Below are 18,639 nucleotides of genomic sequence, written 5' to 3' on the forward strand. Positions count from 1 at the left end.
GTTATGTAATGCCTAGCTAAGGCTTTTGTACCTCAACATCACATACTAGGCCCTAATCTGATAATGACAATTTATGCTAGGACATTTAGTCCAGGAGTGAAAAAAATGTATACTGCCATATCCATCCGGTTTGTTGTCGTGCCATAGTTAGCACTCCTACATACAACAATCTTATGAGTTTTTTCTTAATTGTTTGTCACTGCATACATTTTGTTTATATCTATTGAAACTGGGTTAGAGCTATGAAAGAAACATTCATAACACAAATTAAGGTAAATGAAAAAACAATCGCATCAGAAGTGCTTTAAATATAAAAACATTTCTATCGCAAATAAGATTTTGTTTTACCTTCGACATTATAATAAGGCAGATTTGACCGTTTTGTAAATATTTTCGTTTTATGCGATGAACCTGTCGGCTTATCTACGGCCGTTGCCATACGTGGCAATGATCTGCTCTCAGAGACCTAAATAACACCAATCTAGGTCTCTGATACATTTGTGCACATTTTTTTCCCGTTGCGTTGCTGTGGTTTTGGTTTAATACATATGGTATAGTTGTTCATTACTTGAACGTATGTTTTAATTGCAGTAGATGCTATGGGCGTTTTACTGATGAGTATGTAATTGTTTGACCAAAACATTTGTATACATTTATATTTACAGGTATACGTGTATGTGATATATTTACAGGTATACGTATATATGTGATATATTTACAGGTATACGTGTATATGTGATATATTTACAGGTATACGTGTATGTGATATATTTACAGGTGTACATATATGTGATATATTTACAGGTATACGTGTATGAGATATATTTACAGGTATATGTGTATGTGATATATTTACAGGTATATGTGTATGTGATATATTTACAGGTATACGTGTATGTGATATATTTACAGGTGTACATATATGTGATATATTTACAGGTATACATATATTTGATATATTTACAGGTATACGTGTCATATGTGATATATTTACAGGTATACGTGTGTGTGTGATATTTACAGGTATACGTGTATTTGATATATTTACAGGTATACGTGTATATGATGTATTTACAGGTATACGTGTATGTGATGTATTTACAGGTATTCGTGTATGTGATGCATTTACAGGTGTACGTGTATGTGATGTATTTACAGGTATACGTGTATGTGATATATTTACAGGTTTACGTGTATGTGATGTATTTACAGGTGTACGTGTATGGGATATACATGTATTTATTTTGTTATTCGTCTCCTGACCAAAATTCACCATTCGTTTGGTTAAGAATTTCTTTTCTATTTACTCATTTCTAGTTATGCGGCACACGTCCTATGTATGTCCCTGGTTAGAAGTTGTAGCGACGTATTTATCTTTCCCAGATATTTTCCCTCACAAGTATAAATTACAAACATAATTATGGTTAGCTATCGGAATATTCTGACTTCCTACAAAAGTATATATAAATTACAAACATACTTATGGTAAACTATCGGAATATTATGACTAAGAAAATTGTTATTTTCATTTTAAAAGTTTTGACTAAAAGGACTAGACATCGATAGCTTTAGAGGAGTTATCTCCCTTATTGCGTCATACTGGTAAAACAAAGTGGGTTTCCTTTCTTTCTGGTTATTTCTTTATACTATTTTCTTTTTTTTTCAATTCAAATCAATACTGTCATTGCAATTCAGCAGATAATAACAGGCAAAATGATACCAATATTTAAATGTACAGTCACATAAAGCGACAAATTTAGGCTGGGCTGACTTTATCTTCTCATCCCAGTGACTGTTGTGTGCAAAATTCGTATAATAAATTAAGATTTCAGTATTTTCAACATTTTCTTAATTCGATGAATTGGTATGTATCGTTTTAAAATTAGCGATAAATATATCAAGATAGCTTGCGTTTTTTTAAACGTAAGAAAAACAACCGACCGGAGTCCTTTCAACTTCATCAGATTTGCTTATGACATTACTAAATCTAATTAATTGGTGTTGATAGCTCAATTCATCATTCACAGTAAAAAAATATTATGATTTCAAATGATATGCAAAACATTGTCTTAAATAATCAGTAAAAATCCAAAATTTCTGGTTTTCGTTTTTAAATTCTGCCATTCGATCCATACCACTGTGTAAATCAGTGTATCGGAAAGAGTTTTGTAGTAAAACATTGATTTTCAAGTTTGAAACATTTTACACACACACACACACACACACATATTTATATATATAATTGTGTGTGTGTTTTTTGTTTATTTGTTGTTTTTTTTTTAATTTTTGATTGTAATTAAATTGTCTGTTATTAAAAAAAAGGACATATATATATATATATATATATAATATCATCACCCACCATACCGTGGGCATGGAATTTGATCTAAGTATATAATGTTGAAAAATATAGTTGAAGAATCATTTTCATATCATATACATTAATCGTATTTGTATGATGTTTTGCACGTACACTACGTGGCAGCAGGCACGAATTATAGACATACCTGTGGCCTACATCATCTTTACTAAAGTAGAAATTCTTTTTATGTTTCTGACCTGATTCTGTAGAATTACACAACGTTTAAATTGTTTCGGCACATTCATTGCATATATTGTGTATAATGCATTATTTACTAACATACAAGTTATTTCGTGGGCGTTCGACGGAATCAGTCGAACGGTCACGCAACTGGAACGGAGCACGCCTTTGTGGTTTTAGCACTGCGAATATTAATTGCGTTTGGATAAAACAGGCTACAATACGAACAGGTGCGCGGCGTTCGGCTGTTTCCGTCAACTCGTCGATGAACTCGTCCAAAAATAATGACGTCACAGGGATTTTCCGAGTAGGTTTCTCATATAGATGAGTCATCCAGAAGCAATGAACATCAGTACCGAATACGATTTACTATAAGCCCGCGTTGATTGCTACCCAGTGGACTCAAACCGAGGGATCTGATACCAGAAGAACCACCCGTAAACAGCCGAGAGAGAGGAGAGGGAAGGGCTAAACGATTTCGGCCACTTTTCAAGATGGCGGCTCCTGAAAAGCCAAGTGGTAATCAAGGTACATAGAAAAACAACTGGGAATCCGTTGAATTGGGATCGCTATTTTAAGATCTGTGACTCATTGAGTTGTATGACTTCACGGCAATGTTTCTCAACTAATGTTACTGCTTAAGACACGCACATTTTATGAATGAAATCGGTGACATGTAGTAATCATTCTGGTCATTATGCCCGACATGGCTTACTATTCTACAAGGAAGTCCTTAGAGTACACACAATTCTAATGAAAACTCAGATGTGAAAGAACATTATGTAATATCGTTTTTGTAGATATGTCAAGTAACAGTTGTTAAAAAAAGTAAAATGATGTTATTGTTAATGGGTCTAAACATCTTTACACCCCGCACAATGCAGTGAAATTAATTCAAATATTTTATTTTCACACCAAGGCCTACTTGTAACTCGATGTTCATAATCTTACATACCGATGATAAAGTTGTGTAAGTGTCACTCATAGATGCACTACTATATATAGGATTGCCACTTGATTCAAACACTATTAATTATCAATAAATGATGTCTAGATCTGTCTGTCGATAAATATGATGTTGTCAGCTTTCTTAAAAAATAAATGGTAACAGGATGCCACTGAAGTTAATGAGTAAAACCTAATTTATGAAACCAAAGGAAAGTCATTTGACTTAAATATTTTTACATGTTCACAGATTTTAGTTACTGTAGGAGAGTCATGATCATCTTTCATTATTTTTATTATTCACTATACAGTCAAACTTCGTTAACTCGAACTCGGATAACTCGAAGACCCCGTTGAACTCGAAGTATTACTCCGGTCCCGGCCAAAATCCTTCTTTTTCTTAGAAATATAAACTCGGATAATTCGAAAAACTTGGTTAATCCGAAGTAAAATGCTGGTCCCGATGTTACAAAACCTATGTAAAATGTACCGGTTATCCCGAAGTTGAAAACATTATTTTCATTTTTAAACAAAATGTGTCAACAAAATACTCATCGTACGTCTCGGTAAATTGTTTGCAATTTCGCGCCCGGGAAATATCCCGTTTTTGTTTCATTTTTTTTATTAAATTACATTAAACATATCTGACTATTGTTACTGAAACCCGTCTTTATTAAGATCCAACAGTATTGATGTTGACAAACAGTACTGACATAATCCCTTTGATGATTAAAGAAGTGTGATAATTATACCCCAGCTCGCTACCCTGTCAAACTGTCTAGGTCACCATGTGCGATCAGGCGGAACTATCTGACACACCTGAAATCACAACTATGGCCGGGTAACGCATGATTTAATCCCAGGACTTCGTTTCTGATCAAACTATGATAATTGATACAAGTTAATGGTTTTAAAACTATTGGATCATATTTATGTGACTTAACTCGATCCATGATTGTTGTAAAACATCGACGTGTACTTGCGCACTGTGCATTTCCGGCTGCTACTGCACTTATCAACACGTGGCCTGTGCCGATACATTTGTGTATGTATTATTTGCTGCAGACTTCGTATATTGTTGTTTTATGATTTTTAACAATAATATCATTTATGTACCACGATAGAAATTATTTAAATAGATATTAAAGTGATGAAATTGTGTGGTAATCTTTCACTCACTTAGAAAATGACACAACTCCCAATCACAGACATACACGCTATTTATACCAACACGTCTACCTTGAAACTCGGTTAACTCGAAGACTCGGATAACTCGAAGTTTTTTCACGATCCCGATGACTTCGAGTTAACGAGGTTTGACTGTATATAGTTAAGAACCAATATTTAATTGGGACCACGTACAGAGCCTGATGCATGCTAGATCTACAGAATGAACATAATGAGATACTTCATAATCAATTGAAAAAGGCCCTTATATAGTATCTTGGTAGTATATAAGGACATTGAATAAAAATTACATAGATGAATACCCAGATATTGTATGATTATTGATGTTGCAGTTTTGGTAATTATTGATGCAGGAGTCGTGCTGGTGACATGAATTAAACAGCCAAATAATTTTTCATACCAATGAACAGACCTAGGTATAATCAAGATGGGATCATCATTTGGACTTGTGCACGTGACAGTGTTTAGAGTTCTTAAAGAAATCCAAGACTTAATTAATATTTCTGGTCTGGCCTTCAGAGCGTCCAGTCGATTGTCAGACCCTTGTATTTTAGTGATTTCAGAAAACAAATCATCATTTCTCAAAAATATGAAGGGTCAAAACATGTCAGATAGAGATGACCTTCAATCCCAAGAGACAAATATCATTTTCGGGAATCAAAAACATACTCTCAAGGATTGAAGCTCAAGATCAAGCCTTATGCAGTTTCCTTTGCTACTGCAATTCTCTAGTCTATATCTGTCATGTTATATATATTAAAGCACAGGTATAATTTTCAGTTTGATTGTTTTTGTGTGCAAGTTTTTCTTACAACAGAACAAACAATGACAGTTATAAGTATTTTTTCAGCCATTAGATATAATAATATGAATAACTGTTTAAGTATATTTGTATATTTTTCAGAATTTCGGAAAAAGCTGCTGATCAGATTTGCACCAGAAAACAACCAGCCACAGCAGCCACAAGCACAGATGCCAATATCACAGTTGGATCGGTTAGGGTATCGGACACAGAGGTATATACATTACTATGTTAAAATTCAGTTTCCATTCACCCATAGTTTATGAAAGTTTAGATATTTGATCAAATGTTTAACACCTAAATGAGAGATGACAAGGAAATAATTGTAACCTCATTTTGTATGTATAAGTACAATGTACAACTTATTAGTGGTGGGCAGATGATCGAAAATTAGTTGGAAAAAAAGGAGAAGAAAAAAAAAACGATAATTGATGACAATTGTGAAAAGGTAATTAATCAGACGTTTCTGGAAGTGTTGTAAATCCTCGCTTCAAATATTTTTGTGTTGTTATCGAACCAAGAAGTAGTTGATCTTATATCTTACCGATATATTCATTGGTTGTTTACAGGAGATATCTAAATATATTAACAACAACAGTTAAATGCTTTGTTTACAGTATTGAAAATATTGATAACAATTGCTAAGATATAAAATAACTTTACTTACAATGCACATTCATTTGTTCAAAAGGGCAATTCTATGCTTAAGTTAGAAAACCAATTATAATCAATGATTGATGATTTCAAGTTTCTTATTATTGATTCCGAAAGTGAAATCGGTAAGTATTGATTTAGCATTTACATTTTTTCAGGGAGCGAATAGATGTTAGATCACACATGTTGCAGACAACAGGAAAATTGCAAATAGGAGAGAAGGTAATTATAAGCAGGGTTGATCCATGTGGGGACTTTTTCCCGAAAATTTCAGAATCTGTTAAAAGAAAACTTTATGTAATAATCGAGGAAACAAATTAAAACTTAGGTCTATATATTCTCTTTTACTAAATGTTTCTCTGGGTGAAATGTCATCTGTTCTTTTTCTAGATTTAAAAGAGATTCTCAGAATTAAGCTTTTTCATTTTTCTTTTCAGACATATGATTTTACCGCCGATGATTTAAAAGAATTAGTTGAAATAGGACGAGGAAACTATGGTTATGTCACAAAAATGGTCCATGAGGTTAGCAGTACTGTGATGGCTGTCAAGGTGAGTTTATCACATAGATGATTCACAAGAAATATTAATGGTTGTTAGAGAACCTGAAAGGTAAAATGTCATATTTATGAATGTGACATTTTCCAGATACCTACTGAGTTGGTTTGAACAAATATTATTCTTTATCCTCATCCTGGTTGTGTTGGAACCAAAAAAAAAATCAACATCAAATAGAAACAATTAACATTGTTGATAGGACAAAGAAAAATATCAATTTAAAATTTGCTTGTTAAATATGCTGAAGTCTGCTGAACATGAAAACAAAAACTGTCCAGAATTTGGAGGTTACAGTTTACAAATATATTGGATTTGCTTGTTGAGTATGCAAACATTGCAGAGGTAATTAAACTGATGAACATTATTTTGCCAGCGGATACGTTCAACAGTAGATGAACGAGAACAGAAACAACTGTTGATGGATCTGGAAGTTGTCATGCGGAGTAATGACTGCCCGTTTATTGTACAATTTTACGGAGCCCTGTTTAAAGAGGTTTGATAATATAAACTTATTTTCACACTGTACTTTTGTACTGTTATTTCACATTTTGTGGTTTGCATGGTCATGATTCTGAAGAAAAATGAATTTTTTGCTCGGATTTCTTCAGCTTGAAAATAGCAACTTACACATGTATGTAATGTAATAATAAATGATAAATCTTCTTGTCCAGAGTCCTGTACTCATAGAATTATGATAGGACTTGTAGAATTTCTGGAAATACTTAAACTTATAGGGATTTAGCAATACACTTAAAAGAGGTCCTGTAAAAGTCAATTGTAGATTGATTACTGAATACCTATTATTTGCTAAAATAACTTTTTTTATTTATTCTTTGCAGGGTGATTGTTGGATATGTATGGAAGTGATGGACATTTCCTTAGACAAATTTTATAAATACATTTACTGTGTTGTGTTCAGTTCAATACCAGAGGACATCTTAGGGAAAATTACAGTTGCAGTAAGTATAAATATCAAAATATTGTGATGAGAATGTTTGAATGAGGAAACCTAATACAGTGAAACCTGATAACTGACTACTCATGATTTCGACAACTTTACGGACTCACTGTCTTATTTGATACATTGACTCGGTCAGCAGTGTGTTGGTGAAGTCAGGTTTCTTTTTATTACGTTTGTAGGCATGTATAAAATCATTAATCTACTTTCATTCAACCACATATTTCAGATATCAAATAACACATGCAGACGAGTAAATTTTACTCTATACATTATCAAGTCTATTAATTTTATATGAACTTTGTTTTAAAAAAAATGTAACCTTGCATAATTATGAAATGGGAATGGATAAAAGATTATGTTTATTGGTATGTAAATCCCAAGATTTGTTGCTAATATTTGTTTATTCTTCAACTGATTTGGAATCTTCAGTGATAAATCTGCAGGCAAGTCCTGAGACATGTACTCATAGAATTTTGATAGAAATTAAATTTAACATTGTGTGACATATTTTTTTAAGCAATACAGTTGAAAGGACTCATGAAGTTAAATTGTAGATTGTTCACTGAATCTTTGATATCAACATATTTTGATTACAAATATCTTTAATTTGTGACAATAACAATTATAAATTAAACCCATTGTTGAAGCGCGCATCCATTTTCCCTTGTGTTACACATTCCTGAAGTGAAGGGCAAATGTCTTATTTGAGATTTAATATGTAGTAAATGTCATACTTGAGGAATAATTTAGAATAACTGGCCCCATTCCCAATTGATTTTACATTTCATATAAGTTGAATTCCTCCAAAATTTTGCAGTTTAAACCCGAAAGTTTCTTTCCAAAGTCAACAATTTAGCCAATATAGGCTCTAGCCAAAACAACCAAAATGCTTATAATTTTTAATCAAGGAATGTTAAAGCTATTCAGACCCTTAGGCCTCCTTTTTATTTTGAGGTACTTTGAAATGTTTATTTTATTTTCAGACTGTAAAAGCTTTGAATTATTTAAAAGAAAATTTGAAGATTATACATAGAGGTAAGTTGATGTTTTGAAGGAAGACATGTAATGATAGTGTTTACTAGGGAGTTTTAAATCTGATCAGTTTATTGGCACTGTATGTGTTGTTTAGGATAGTTATGAAATACCATTATAAATACCCAGTGTACCTAGTATAAACTTATCAGTTCCCCGCAGAGAACCAAGGGGACTATAAGATTGTATTTTGTCCGTCCGCCTTTCTGCATTCAAGCTTGTCTTGGCTATATCTCATACTAGTACACTACATATCACTTGAATTTAATACTTGGGGCATGTCTTCATCTAGGTGACATGTACCAAATGTATAACACCGACCTACATTTTGACCTTTCACCTACATCAAAGTAATATCTTGTCTCAGCTTTATCTGCTGCACTTCATGTCATTGGAACTTACGTTAACCCTTTGTTTACTTTGAACAAAATTAAATAAATATTGACGAACCTGTTCAAATTATTCGAAATTATGCTTCAGAAAAAAAGCGCTAGTCCGAACTATTTGAGTCTATATCGGCGAAAAATCTTGGGAAATCATTAGACACAAACACATCCAATGTAAATCTGATATGTAACAGCAACAGCATGAACAATGGCACATTTATAAATAAGAAAAAATGATAGTGTAGCGGGACTGGAATGGGTCGATCATCGGTGACCAGGTAGCTCAATTGGTAGAGCATCCGGCTAGTGTTCGGAGGTCCCTGGTTCGAACCCCGGTCTGGCCGCTACATTTTCTCCTCTCCTGTTACAAAATTGGCGCCCAACTGAAATACCCACGGTGGTGGAATAAAGGTCTCGTGTGTCTTTGAGGGCAAAGACTTGGAAAAAAAGAGGGAGGTGTGTAGTGGGACTGGACTGGGTCGATCATCGGTGACCAGGTAGCTCAATTGGTAGAGCATCTGGCTAGTGTTCGGAGGTCCCGGGTTCGAACCCCGGTCTGGCCGCTACATTTTCTCCTCTCCTGTTACAATAGTATTTCATTAATTCAATGTTAAATGATCGTTAAACTTTCTTCATTTCGCGAAAATTATATTAATTGTGAAGCTGCTCGGGCATTTGTTATAGCTGTAGTCTCCGCATGGTTATATATTGTATTTGAATCAGAAACTATCGCTATATTGTTTTTATGAATGGTACGTTTAAAACATTGAAAGCGTAGTCTGAATAACCTGTTGTGTTTACAAAAGCGCTACTGTAAAATTAGGTGATAAATGTTGATAAAATTAGGTCAAACACGTTACTAGAACTCCAACCTTTGGGACATGATCGTGAGTTCACCTAGGTGAGGCGATGTGTCCTGTATTAAAAGTAACATTACATTTTAACCTTTCACTTACATCAGGAAGAGGGCTGTAATTTGCCAAATTGTCTTGTTATATAAAACTTCCTGTAGTGTAAAGGATTAAGGATGGAAGCTAAGCAGGTTTGCTGTTATTTGTTTCAGAGTCATTTGTTTCATTGCAATTTTCTGTAAAATTAGCTTACATTCATCAGATATATTAGTGTTCATATTCAGTTATTTCCTTTCAGTAGTTATTGCGTAGATTTTGATATTTATGAAAAAAGCCAACATGCAAAGCCTATCCCTTAAAATATCTACACAATGATTATTTTACAGATGTAAAACCTTCCAACATTATGTTAGATCGTAAAGGCAACATCAAACTCTGTGATTTTGGTATTAGTGGACAGCTGGTGGACTCCATAGCCAAGAGTCGAGATGCTGGCTGTCGGCCATACATGGCAGTAAGTATACTGTAGTGTTACCTTATAGCTAATTACTGGACACACAAAATTTGAGCTTTTTAGCTTTGATACTGTAAAAAGCTGTGATTTACTCACTCTTAAAATCACCTTAAAATTAATGAATAAAGATCTAAACTAATGGAATTTAGGCACCAAAAAAAGGGAACAAAATTTCATGAATTTATGTCCAAAATTTGTATTAAGCTTAGACCAATCAAAAACTGGGTTTTGTGTGAAATTATCAATGACAAATCCAATTAAAAAATAACTATTTATTCTCTGCGCGTGCAGTCTTGTATAAGTGAACAATTATTACCAGGGAAGCATTTACCTTGTGGATGCATTGAGAGCGGTACCTAATGATTATGATGTGTCTTGGCAGATTTCTTTCCCTTTAATCTTTTATGAACTGACGTCAAACTGAAAATATTGTAATGTAACATATATTCATTATTAGCTCAATGCTGTACTCCGGCATCCGCGTCGGCGTCCAACAGTATGCACCCCACACCCTTCTAATTTGGTTTATATATTCAATAGAGGTCTAGGAGTGATGTTATGGCAAAATCATGCAGAAAAAAAATTGTGATTTTTTCGCATTATAACATTTTGTGGACTTAACTTTTTTGGTACCTAAACTCACTTTAAAGTTTTGGGGGCAAGTCCAAAAGTATGCTCTCACACCCTTCTAATTTGGTTTATGCATTCATTAGAGGTCCAGGAGTGATGTTGTATCAAAATCATGCAGAAAAAATTGTGATTTTTTTGGTATTTTAATTATAAAATTAGTTGACTTTTTGGCACAAAAACCCTCTTTAAAGATTTTTGGGGTAAGTTATTGGAAAGTTTGTAAGTCCATACCCTTCTTATTTAGTTTATACATCCATTAGAGGTCTAGGAGCGACATTATGTGACATACAATTTCAAAATGACATGCTTATACATACATAAAAAATGAATGCATAGTGTGATTGCTGCTGGTGAGCTTTCACAATCATTGATTGCACTTGTAAATATTACACTGAAATGTAATGATTTGTTGAACTTTCGTATTGAGTAAAATACTGTAAAGTTTGTAAAAAATTAATGAATTACAATCCCGTCCAAAAATCTGAAAAGTCTGAAAGACCAGACTTGATCATGAGCATCTTATTCCTTAAAAGGACATTTTTCAATCACAAAATGCTCAAGCTTACCAGTGAGCAGACTTGTTTAATGGCTGACTAGTTAGATGTGAGGTTTTATCAGCACAATTGTTTGGTTCTGCCACTGTCTTATCCCTGGTATATTCTCCAGTGTCAAACCCTGTATATGAAATAAACACGTTCTTTGAACATTGATATAAAATGTTTTATTTGTGTTACAGCCAGAGAGAATCGACCCCAGAGCCTCCAGTAAAGGTTACGACATTCGCTCTGATGTCTGGAGTCTAGGTATCACATTGGTAAGTTGATAGTCTTAATTTAGACAGCAGCAGTTCAGACAAAGACCATACTTTAGACAGCAGCAATTCAGACAAAGACCATATTTTGTCAGTCTAAATTTAGACAGCAGCAATTCAGGCAAAGACCATATTTTGTCGGTGAATCCTGCTAATTTTTGAAAGTCAAGAGATACCAGGTAGATTCATCAATGTAGCTGTGCCTTAACAGGAATGATAAACCTTGAACATATTAGGATAGAATGGATACACAACATAACATCAATATCCTGATCTGACTGCAGAACTAGTAAAGATTTAGTCCATTTATCATGTAAGCATCAAGGTTATTGGAAGAAGCAATAGCTTTGTTTGTAGAGGATCCGGGGTGAATGTTCAATCCCTACCTGGATCGGATTAGGTTTCTCATAAAAGCTGGATCACGGGACTGTCCTTCTCTACAGTTTTCTGGTGCAAAACACTTTTACCACATTGATCTGGATAGTATAGGACGAGCCTCCTGTATATTTTCAGTTAGGTAGCCACCATCTACTACAGGTAGTCACCATCAACTACAGGTAGCCACCAGCTACTACAAGGAGACTGCCTCAAAATGACCATGGCTGTTGTCAGGGAGAAAAACCAATTAAATAAACAAACATCAAATGAAGTTCAATAAGTAAAACTGGAAGTACCTAGATGAATCATTTCTGTCCTCATAATGCTGCATTATAGAATTGTACTATTGTCATTAGTCTCCATTGCTAAAGATTAATTAATCGTGTTTTCTTTACTTTATTACTAGATGGAACTTGCCACTGGGAAGTTTCCGTACCCCAAGTGGAACAGTGTATTTGACCAGCTCACACAGGTGGTACAAGGCCCCCCTCCCCAACTCAAGGGCACAGAGGGCAAATTCTCGGAGGATTTTGTAAATTTCCTCAACACATGGTAATTACCATCTTCTTATCTTTAGCAAGGTGTCACAAAAAAAATCAAATATTCATTTCTTCCAAAATCTTTTCTTTTTGAATTACAAACATGATACACAATAGCCACTGTTTCACAACAGCATATATTAAAAGGAGTTTTTGAAGTATATGCTGATAATGTTGTTTTAATTTTATAGTTTAACCAAGGATGAAAAGGAGCGACCAAAATACAACAAATTAATTGTGAGTTTCAAAAAAAAGCATTGTTTCATTATTTATAACCTTAGAAATTATCTGTTTGTTGCCACTTATGAATTTACATCAATTTATACATCAATTCAAACCACTTATTTTTGCAAATTTAGACATACATGAGTTATTAGACATACAGGAGTTATTGATATTCTTATTAACTTGATGTTCAGAAACATTTACATATATATTATAATTTTGTCCATTTCATCTCCTGCAGTGAATTGTAATAGTATACAATTATGGTACATGTATATATGCCAGATCTATTTCAGTAATTAATGAAATTTATCAGTTATATGAAAAAAAAATTAAAAGCATTAATTTGAAATAAGTGAATGTATAATAAGAATAGATATCATATACATCGTACTTGGCTGGATAGTTTAGATGGCACTGAATGATATGTCATGTATATAAATAATTGTGGGAACCTTTTTTTATAGACAGATGAGTCATTACCTCTTTGATTCATTTTCAGGAGCATCCTTTTATAAAACGTTACGAAGAGTTAGAAGTTGATGTAGCTAGTTATGTCTGTAGTATACAAGACCAAATGAGGGATAGCGCACATGAAACAGAACAACAGTATGCATTGTCTTCCTCGTGATAATGGGCCAAGCCGTGGGACTCACAGACAATTGGACTCACAGGGTGTGTACAGATCTGATGTACTGCCTATGTATACACTCAGTAAAACAGTCAGCAGTGTCCAACTACCCTTGTATGGTATCCAGTAGACGGGCGGATTGTTATCTAGCTGCGGCTGTGGTTGGACAGATAGAATTGGTGTGATAATGATCTTGTGACAGTTGCCGTAAGAGAGAGAATAGACTATCACCTATGCAGATTTTTTACAAAAAATTGCAGAATATTGGAAAGGCTGTTCCTTCACACACCATGCATGCCCTATAATGATAAATTTTCTATCACAGGAGAATCAGTTGATTCACTGGCAATGTACATTCTTCATCTTAGTTCTCGGTAAAAAAAATACTATTTAAAGAATTAACTACGTATAACTCATGTCCTTTCTATCAGTTCTCGGTACAATACTGGCCGTTACTATATATAACTCATATGTCCTTACTGTCAGTTCACGGTACAATACTGGCCGTTACTATATAAAACTTTTATGTCCTTACTGATAGTTCTCAGTAAAAGACTGACCGTTACTATATATAACTTTTATGTCCTTACTGATAGTTCTCAATACAAGACTGAACGTTACTATATATAACTTTTATGTCCTTACTGATAGTTCTCAATACAAGACTGAACGTTACTATATATAACTTTTATGTCATTACTGATAATTCTCCTTATACAACTGACCGTTACCATATATAACTTGTATGTCCTTATTGTCTGTTCTCATTACAAGATTGACTGTTACTATATACATGTACTTGTATAACTTTTATGTCCTAACTGACCATTCTCAGTTTAAGACTGACCATTAGTATATATAACTGATGTCCTTACCTATAGTCCAAGAGACTGACATGCAGTTGTTACATAAGGTGAAATTTAAAGTGTGCATGCTGTTTTTAGGTGTGACAAGTTGCTGGTATGGAGGACAGCTTTTATCAAGTCAACATTTAATTTCGTCAGATGAAGAATTTAAGAAAACAGGCACCCTGCTAAGTTTCATATAGATGGTAAAGAATCCCTGATAACTACAGAAATTTCCTATAAAAATCTTTGATGCCACTATCAAAGCATTTCTAATTAAAGGGAACAGCTTCCAGTTTGCTGATTGCTGTGGTAAACAAAGCTGCAATTGTTTAATTAAGAGGAGTTTATTAGTGAGAGAGAAGAAACATGTTTACTTGTGAATTTAACATTAAGAGAGATAATTCAGCACGGCGAGTCTTAGAAAACGTTATGTGTGCACGAATTGTAAATGCAGTATTGTAGATCTTTCATCATGACGCCATTGTTGGCTCTACCTTCCATACGAGCCTGTATCCAGTGGACATGTTGATGGGGTTATATTGTGTTGTGTATTGTTGCTATGGATACATGTGTGTACATGTGGTCATGAGTGTGTGCTTGTGTGTTTGTTTTTTTTACACCGGTACTTTGGAGTTAAATGAATGACCTCCATGGTTAAAGTACTCCGTGATATTCTTTGCTATTCATAGACAGCAATATGTGAACAGTTTCAAGGCCATATGGGGAATTGTTGAAACTGTTATAGAATGCCTTGTGTTGTACATGCATATAATTTATTGTAGTTTTCGTAATTTGATATGGGACACTACAGGGAGGGCAGCTCACACCTGACCTAGTTTAACTTAAAGCACAACAGAACATTTATTAAGGCATCCAAATTTTTAATGGAGAGGCAATAAATGTGTGATTTTAATAACACTATTTTGTGTTAATCTAAGGAATGTTCTGGAAACATTAAAATTTTACAGCACTCAGATAATGGAGAATTGACACACAATCAGTACTTGTTGAAAACAACATACAGAAATGCAATAAGTGCAATTAATTCAGCCAATACTTACCACTAAAATAAATCTTTAGTAAATATTAGAATTTGAGCTGATTCAGTACTTGTGGTTACCTATGCTCAGTTGGAATTGACATTTTGAATATGTCAAATGAAGAAGGTACATTCAGTAAGACTTGAGTTGTACAGTATAAATTCACATTGATTACCTTTAGCATCATTTTGTATACCGGTAATTAGAACAGGTTCAGCAATATTTACTTCACTTTGATTGATCTGACTGAAGGCTTATCATACTTTTAATATTACCACATGGACATACTTGAGTAATATCATGATAAATAGTGATTTGAAAGAATTGACCTTAAAAGTCAATATAACATCGTTTTTACAAATGATGAAAAGTGATAAAATTTGAGATCAATGCTGGAAAAATGCTAGAATTTAGGGTCAGTGCTGAAAAAGTTTAGGGATTTGCTCTTAAGTCCTTGAAAAGTACTGGAATCATACCTGATGTAAAAATTCAGTTCTTTTCAGATTCCTTAAAATGAAATATTCATCACAAATAATTTATTTCCACATACTGGGACACAATTCAGTATTTGGTAATGATAGTAATAAAATCATAATGCTAATGTTCTTTTGTTATTTCAATCATGTGCAAGACAAAAATGAACCCCAATTTCCTGCAAGTTTGAACGAAAATATTCACCTGGAGAATTGAGAAAAATTGATGGAAAGAAGCTTGAAACTGCTTGAATTTTGGTATGAAAAATCTATGAATCGTGTATAAACGAGATGTATTTTTCATTATTATGTACAATGGATAAGTATTGTGTGATGCAATATAAGACAGTTAAAACTTTACAAGTTGTATAATAAGAAGATTATGAAGACTGCTAAAATGGACATTTCTTTTCTGTTGTTTCTTATTTGAAACACTGAATATTTGAAAACATGTAGCATTTCCTGAAAACATATTAATGTATTACCGTTGCATTAAAGAAATGTGACAAATGAAAACGGTATGAAAGGATATATGTATTTTTCTTACAAAAAATATTTAGAACATATGTTTGCATCACATAAGATAATTGCAAAATAATAAAATATATAAACTAACGAGAGCTCTTTTTGTCAGATGAAATTAAAAATTTATCGACTCACAATATTATCACCATAGAAATACATCACAAGAGATTGCTATGCAACAAAATGAATATGAATATGCTCGCAGTTGAAAATAAAAAGAATGTTTTCAGATACAGCTGCTGTAATACAAAATTGTATTGAAACAGTGGGGCTACTCTCTATATTGATTTGATGTTAAAGGTAATATACATACTGATTTAAAACTAAAGCTTTCCTCTGAGAGATAGCTAATTAGGTTTTTACCAAATTTGTGCATATGTTATATGCGAGAATATGATCTGTAATATCTTGAAAAGTTTTAACATTATCAGTATATATGCTGTATCATTTAAATAAAAGTTTCCATTTATTCTTTCTCAAATTGACATGTTTCTACACTGGAATGGTGTTTTATTCCAATAACCTGTTTTGGAGATATTGTGCAGTGATCTGTTGAGCAAGTTTAGACATCTTCCTTGTAATATTGAGCAGGGATCTGCCATGTGGTGAACAGATGTGGTTTGAATGAATGTACACAGAGCTGATACCAATACATCAAGATTTTTTTTTCAAATAGTGGATTTCTTTTTTGAGCATTTGTTGACATATGTTCTGTTAATGCTGTGGGTATCAGCATTAAGCAGGTGCCTGTGAGTTGACACATTGTATCGCCCTTTTAGCGGCCAGGGTCATTTGAGGCGGGATCACTTTGTAGTAGCTCTAGGCTACCTCACTGAACAACATACAGGAGGCCTGTTGCATGCCATCCAGAGATATTAGGGTAAAGTATCTTGCTCAAAGAGTCGACCACCACGTCACAGACTGGTTTGTTTCTCAGCTTCCCATTGAGGGTGTTGAATTACACCTTGGATCTTCACCTGAGGTTATGTAGGTCGACACCTCATGAGCTATCACAAAACTACACTTTCAGACTGATCTGATATTTAACGAAGATGGCATATTGACATTTAAAAATTAACATGTTATGCCTTTCAAAATGTTGTATAAGATGCATGCAGTGTGTGAGATTGAAGACGTGTTCGGATGCAAATTGATTTATCATATGTGGCTGCATTAGATGGAAGTTTTTTAATGCTGAAAAACCATTTGAAATGTATTATGCCAATTTAGTACAGTACATGTACAATATATGTATGCAATTTTTTTATCATATAACTATATAATCCATGACACAGCAAGACAGATTTTTTCAACACTTTCTTCAATCACCTCTGTCTGGAAGTTTTCATATAGAAAACAATATCTTTTGCACTTATTGGAACACAAATTTTGCATACTGGTCCTTTAAGTTAGCCTGTATGCTAATTAAATCAAATGAAACTTAGCAAGGAAGATTGATGTTTAAACAATAAAAAAATTAAAAGTTATATATGACCGGAGGCGGCTTTTGTTTGTCATGGTCCAAACAGTTAATATATGACAAGGACAGATCTAGTGGTGTACCCTGTATTAATTATATAAAGATTTTTTTCCTGAAACGTTACATTAAAAAAGATTAACGAACTGAATTTTCCGCATGTCACCTGTTATTTAGAGCTGTCTTGCTGTGTGTCAAGTGTCATGGCCATGTTTATTCTCCTTACAGGACATCTTCCTTGGTTTTACTATCTTAATCATACAAGCCAAGTCTCACAAATATATACTGATAGATTTCTTTGATAATCACCTTTAACATCATCAGTCCAGGCATATAGATTTTTCACAAGTTTTGTCAGAATTCTGTTACAATGAAATTTTGAAGGTATTTTCTAGCTACATAGTGCTGGGATTTGTCACTATGTTAACTCTTTCTTCTCCATATAATGTTATCTAGCTACAAAGTGCTTTACCTAATTACATTGTTAATGATTTATTTGTGCAAAGAAACATGATGGTTGATTGTTAATACAAAATTAAATGAAATTCAGAAAAAAAGAAAGAATTGTTTAGTTATTTCTTTTAAGTTTAATTTGTTAATTTTGATACATTTGTTACAACATATATTTGC

At 33.5% G+C, this 18,639-nt stretch overlaps 1 protein-coding gene across 1 annotated transcript; it reads left to right on the plus strand.

The window, feature by feature from the left end:
- The first annotated feature begins 2,800 nt into the window (after positions 1-2,800).
- LOC117333061 (dual specificity mitogen-activated protein kinase kinase 4-like) lies at positions 2,801-18,570 on the plus strand. Its single transcript, XM_033892188.1, has 12 exons — positions 2,801-3,070; positions 5,580-5,691; positions 6,290-6,353; positions 6,569-6,682; positions 7,062-7,181; positions 7,528-7,647; positions 8,633-8,684; positions 10,305-10,432; positions 11,799-11,876; positions 12,658-12,803; positions 12,982-13,027; positions 13,518-18,570. The coding sequence occupies exons 1-12, from the start codon at positions 3,037-3,039 to the stop codon at positions 13,644-13,646; spliced, it is 1,143 nt and encodes a 380-aa protein (XP_033748079.1). The 5' UTR covers positions 2,801-3,036; the 3' UTR covers positions 13,647-18,570.
- The last annotated feature ends 69 nt before the right edge of the window (positions 18,571-18,639 follow it).

Source organism: Pecten maximus, chromosome 1, assembly GCF_902652985.1.
Source record: "Pecten maximus chromosome 1, xPecMax1.1, whole genome shotgun sequence".
Classification (NCBI taxonomy): domain Eukaryota; kingdom Metazoa; phylum Mollusca; class Bivalvia; order Pectinida; family Pectinidae; genus Pecten; species Pecten maximus.

What these genes read in the sequence shown, in the direction of transcription:
- LOC117333061 (XM_033892188.1), top strand. Translation starts at nt 3,037, where the DNA reads ATGGCGGCTCCTGAAAAGCCAAGTGGTAATCAAG. An exon ending in AATTGCAAATAGGAGAGAAG is followed by an intron (nt 6,354 to 6,568) that starts GTAATTATAAGC and finishes TTTTCTTTTCAG; the next exon opens with ACATATGATTTTACCGCCGA. An exon ending in GTAAATTTCCTCAACACATG is followed by an intron (nt 12,804 to 12,981) that starts GTAATTACCATC and finishes TTAATTTTATAG; the next exon opens with TTTAACCAAGGATGAAAAGG.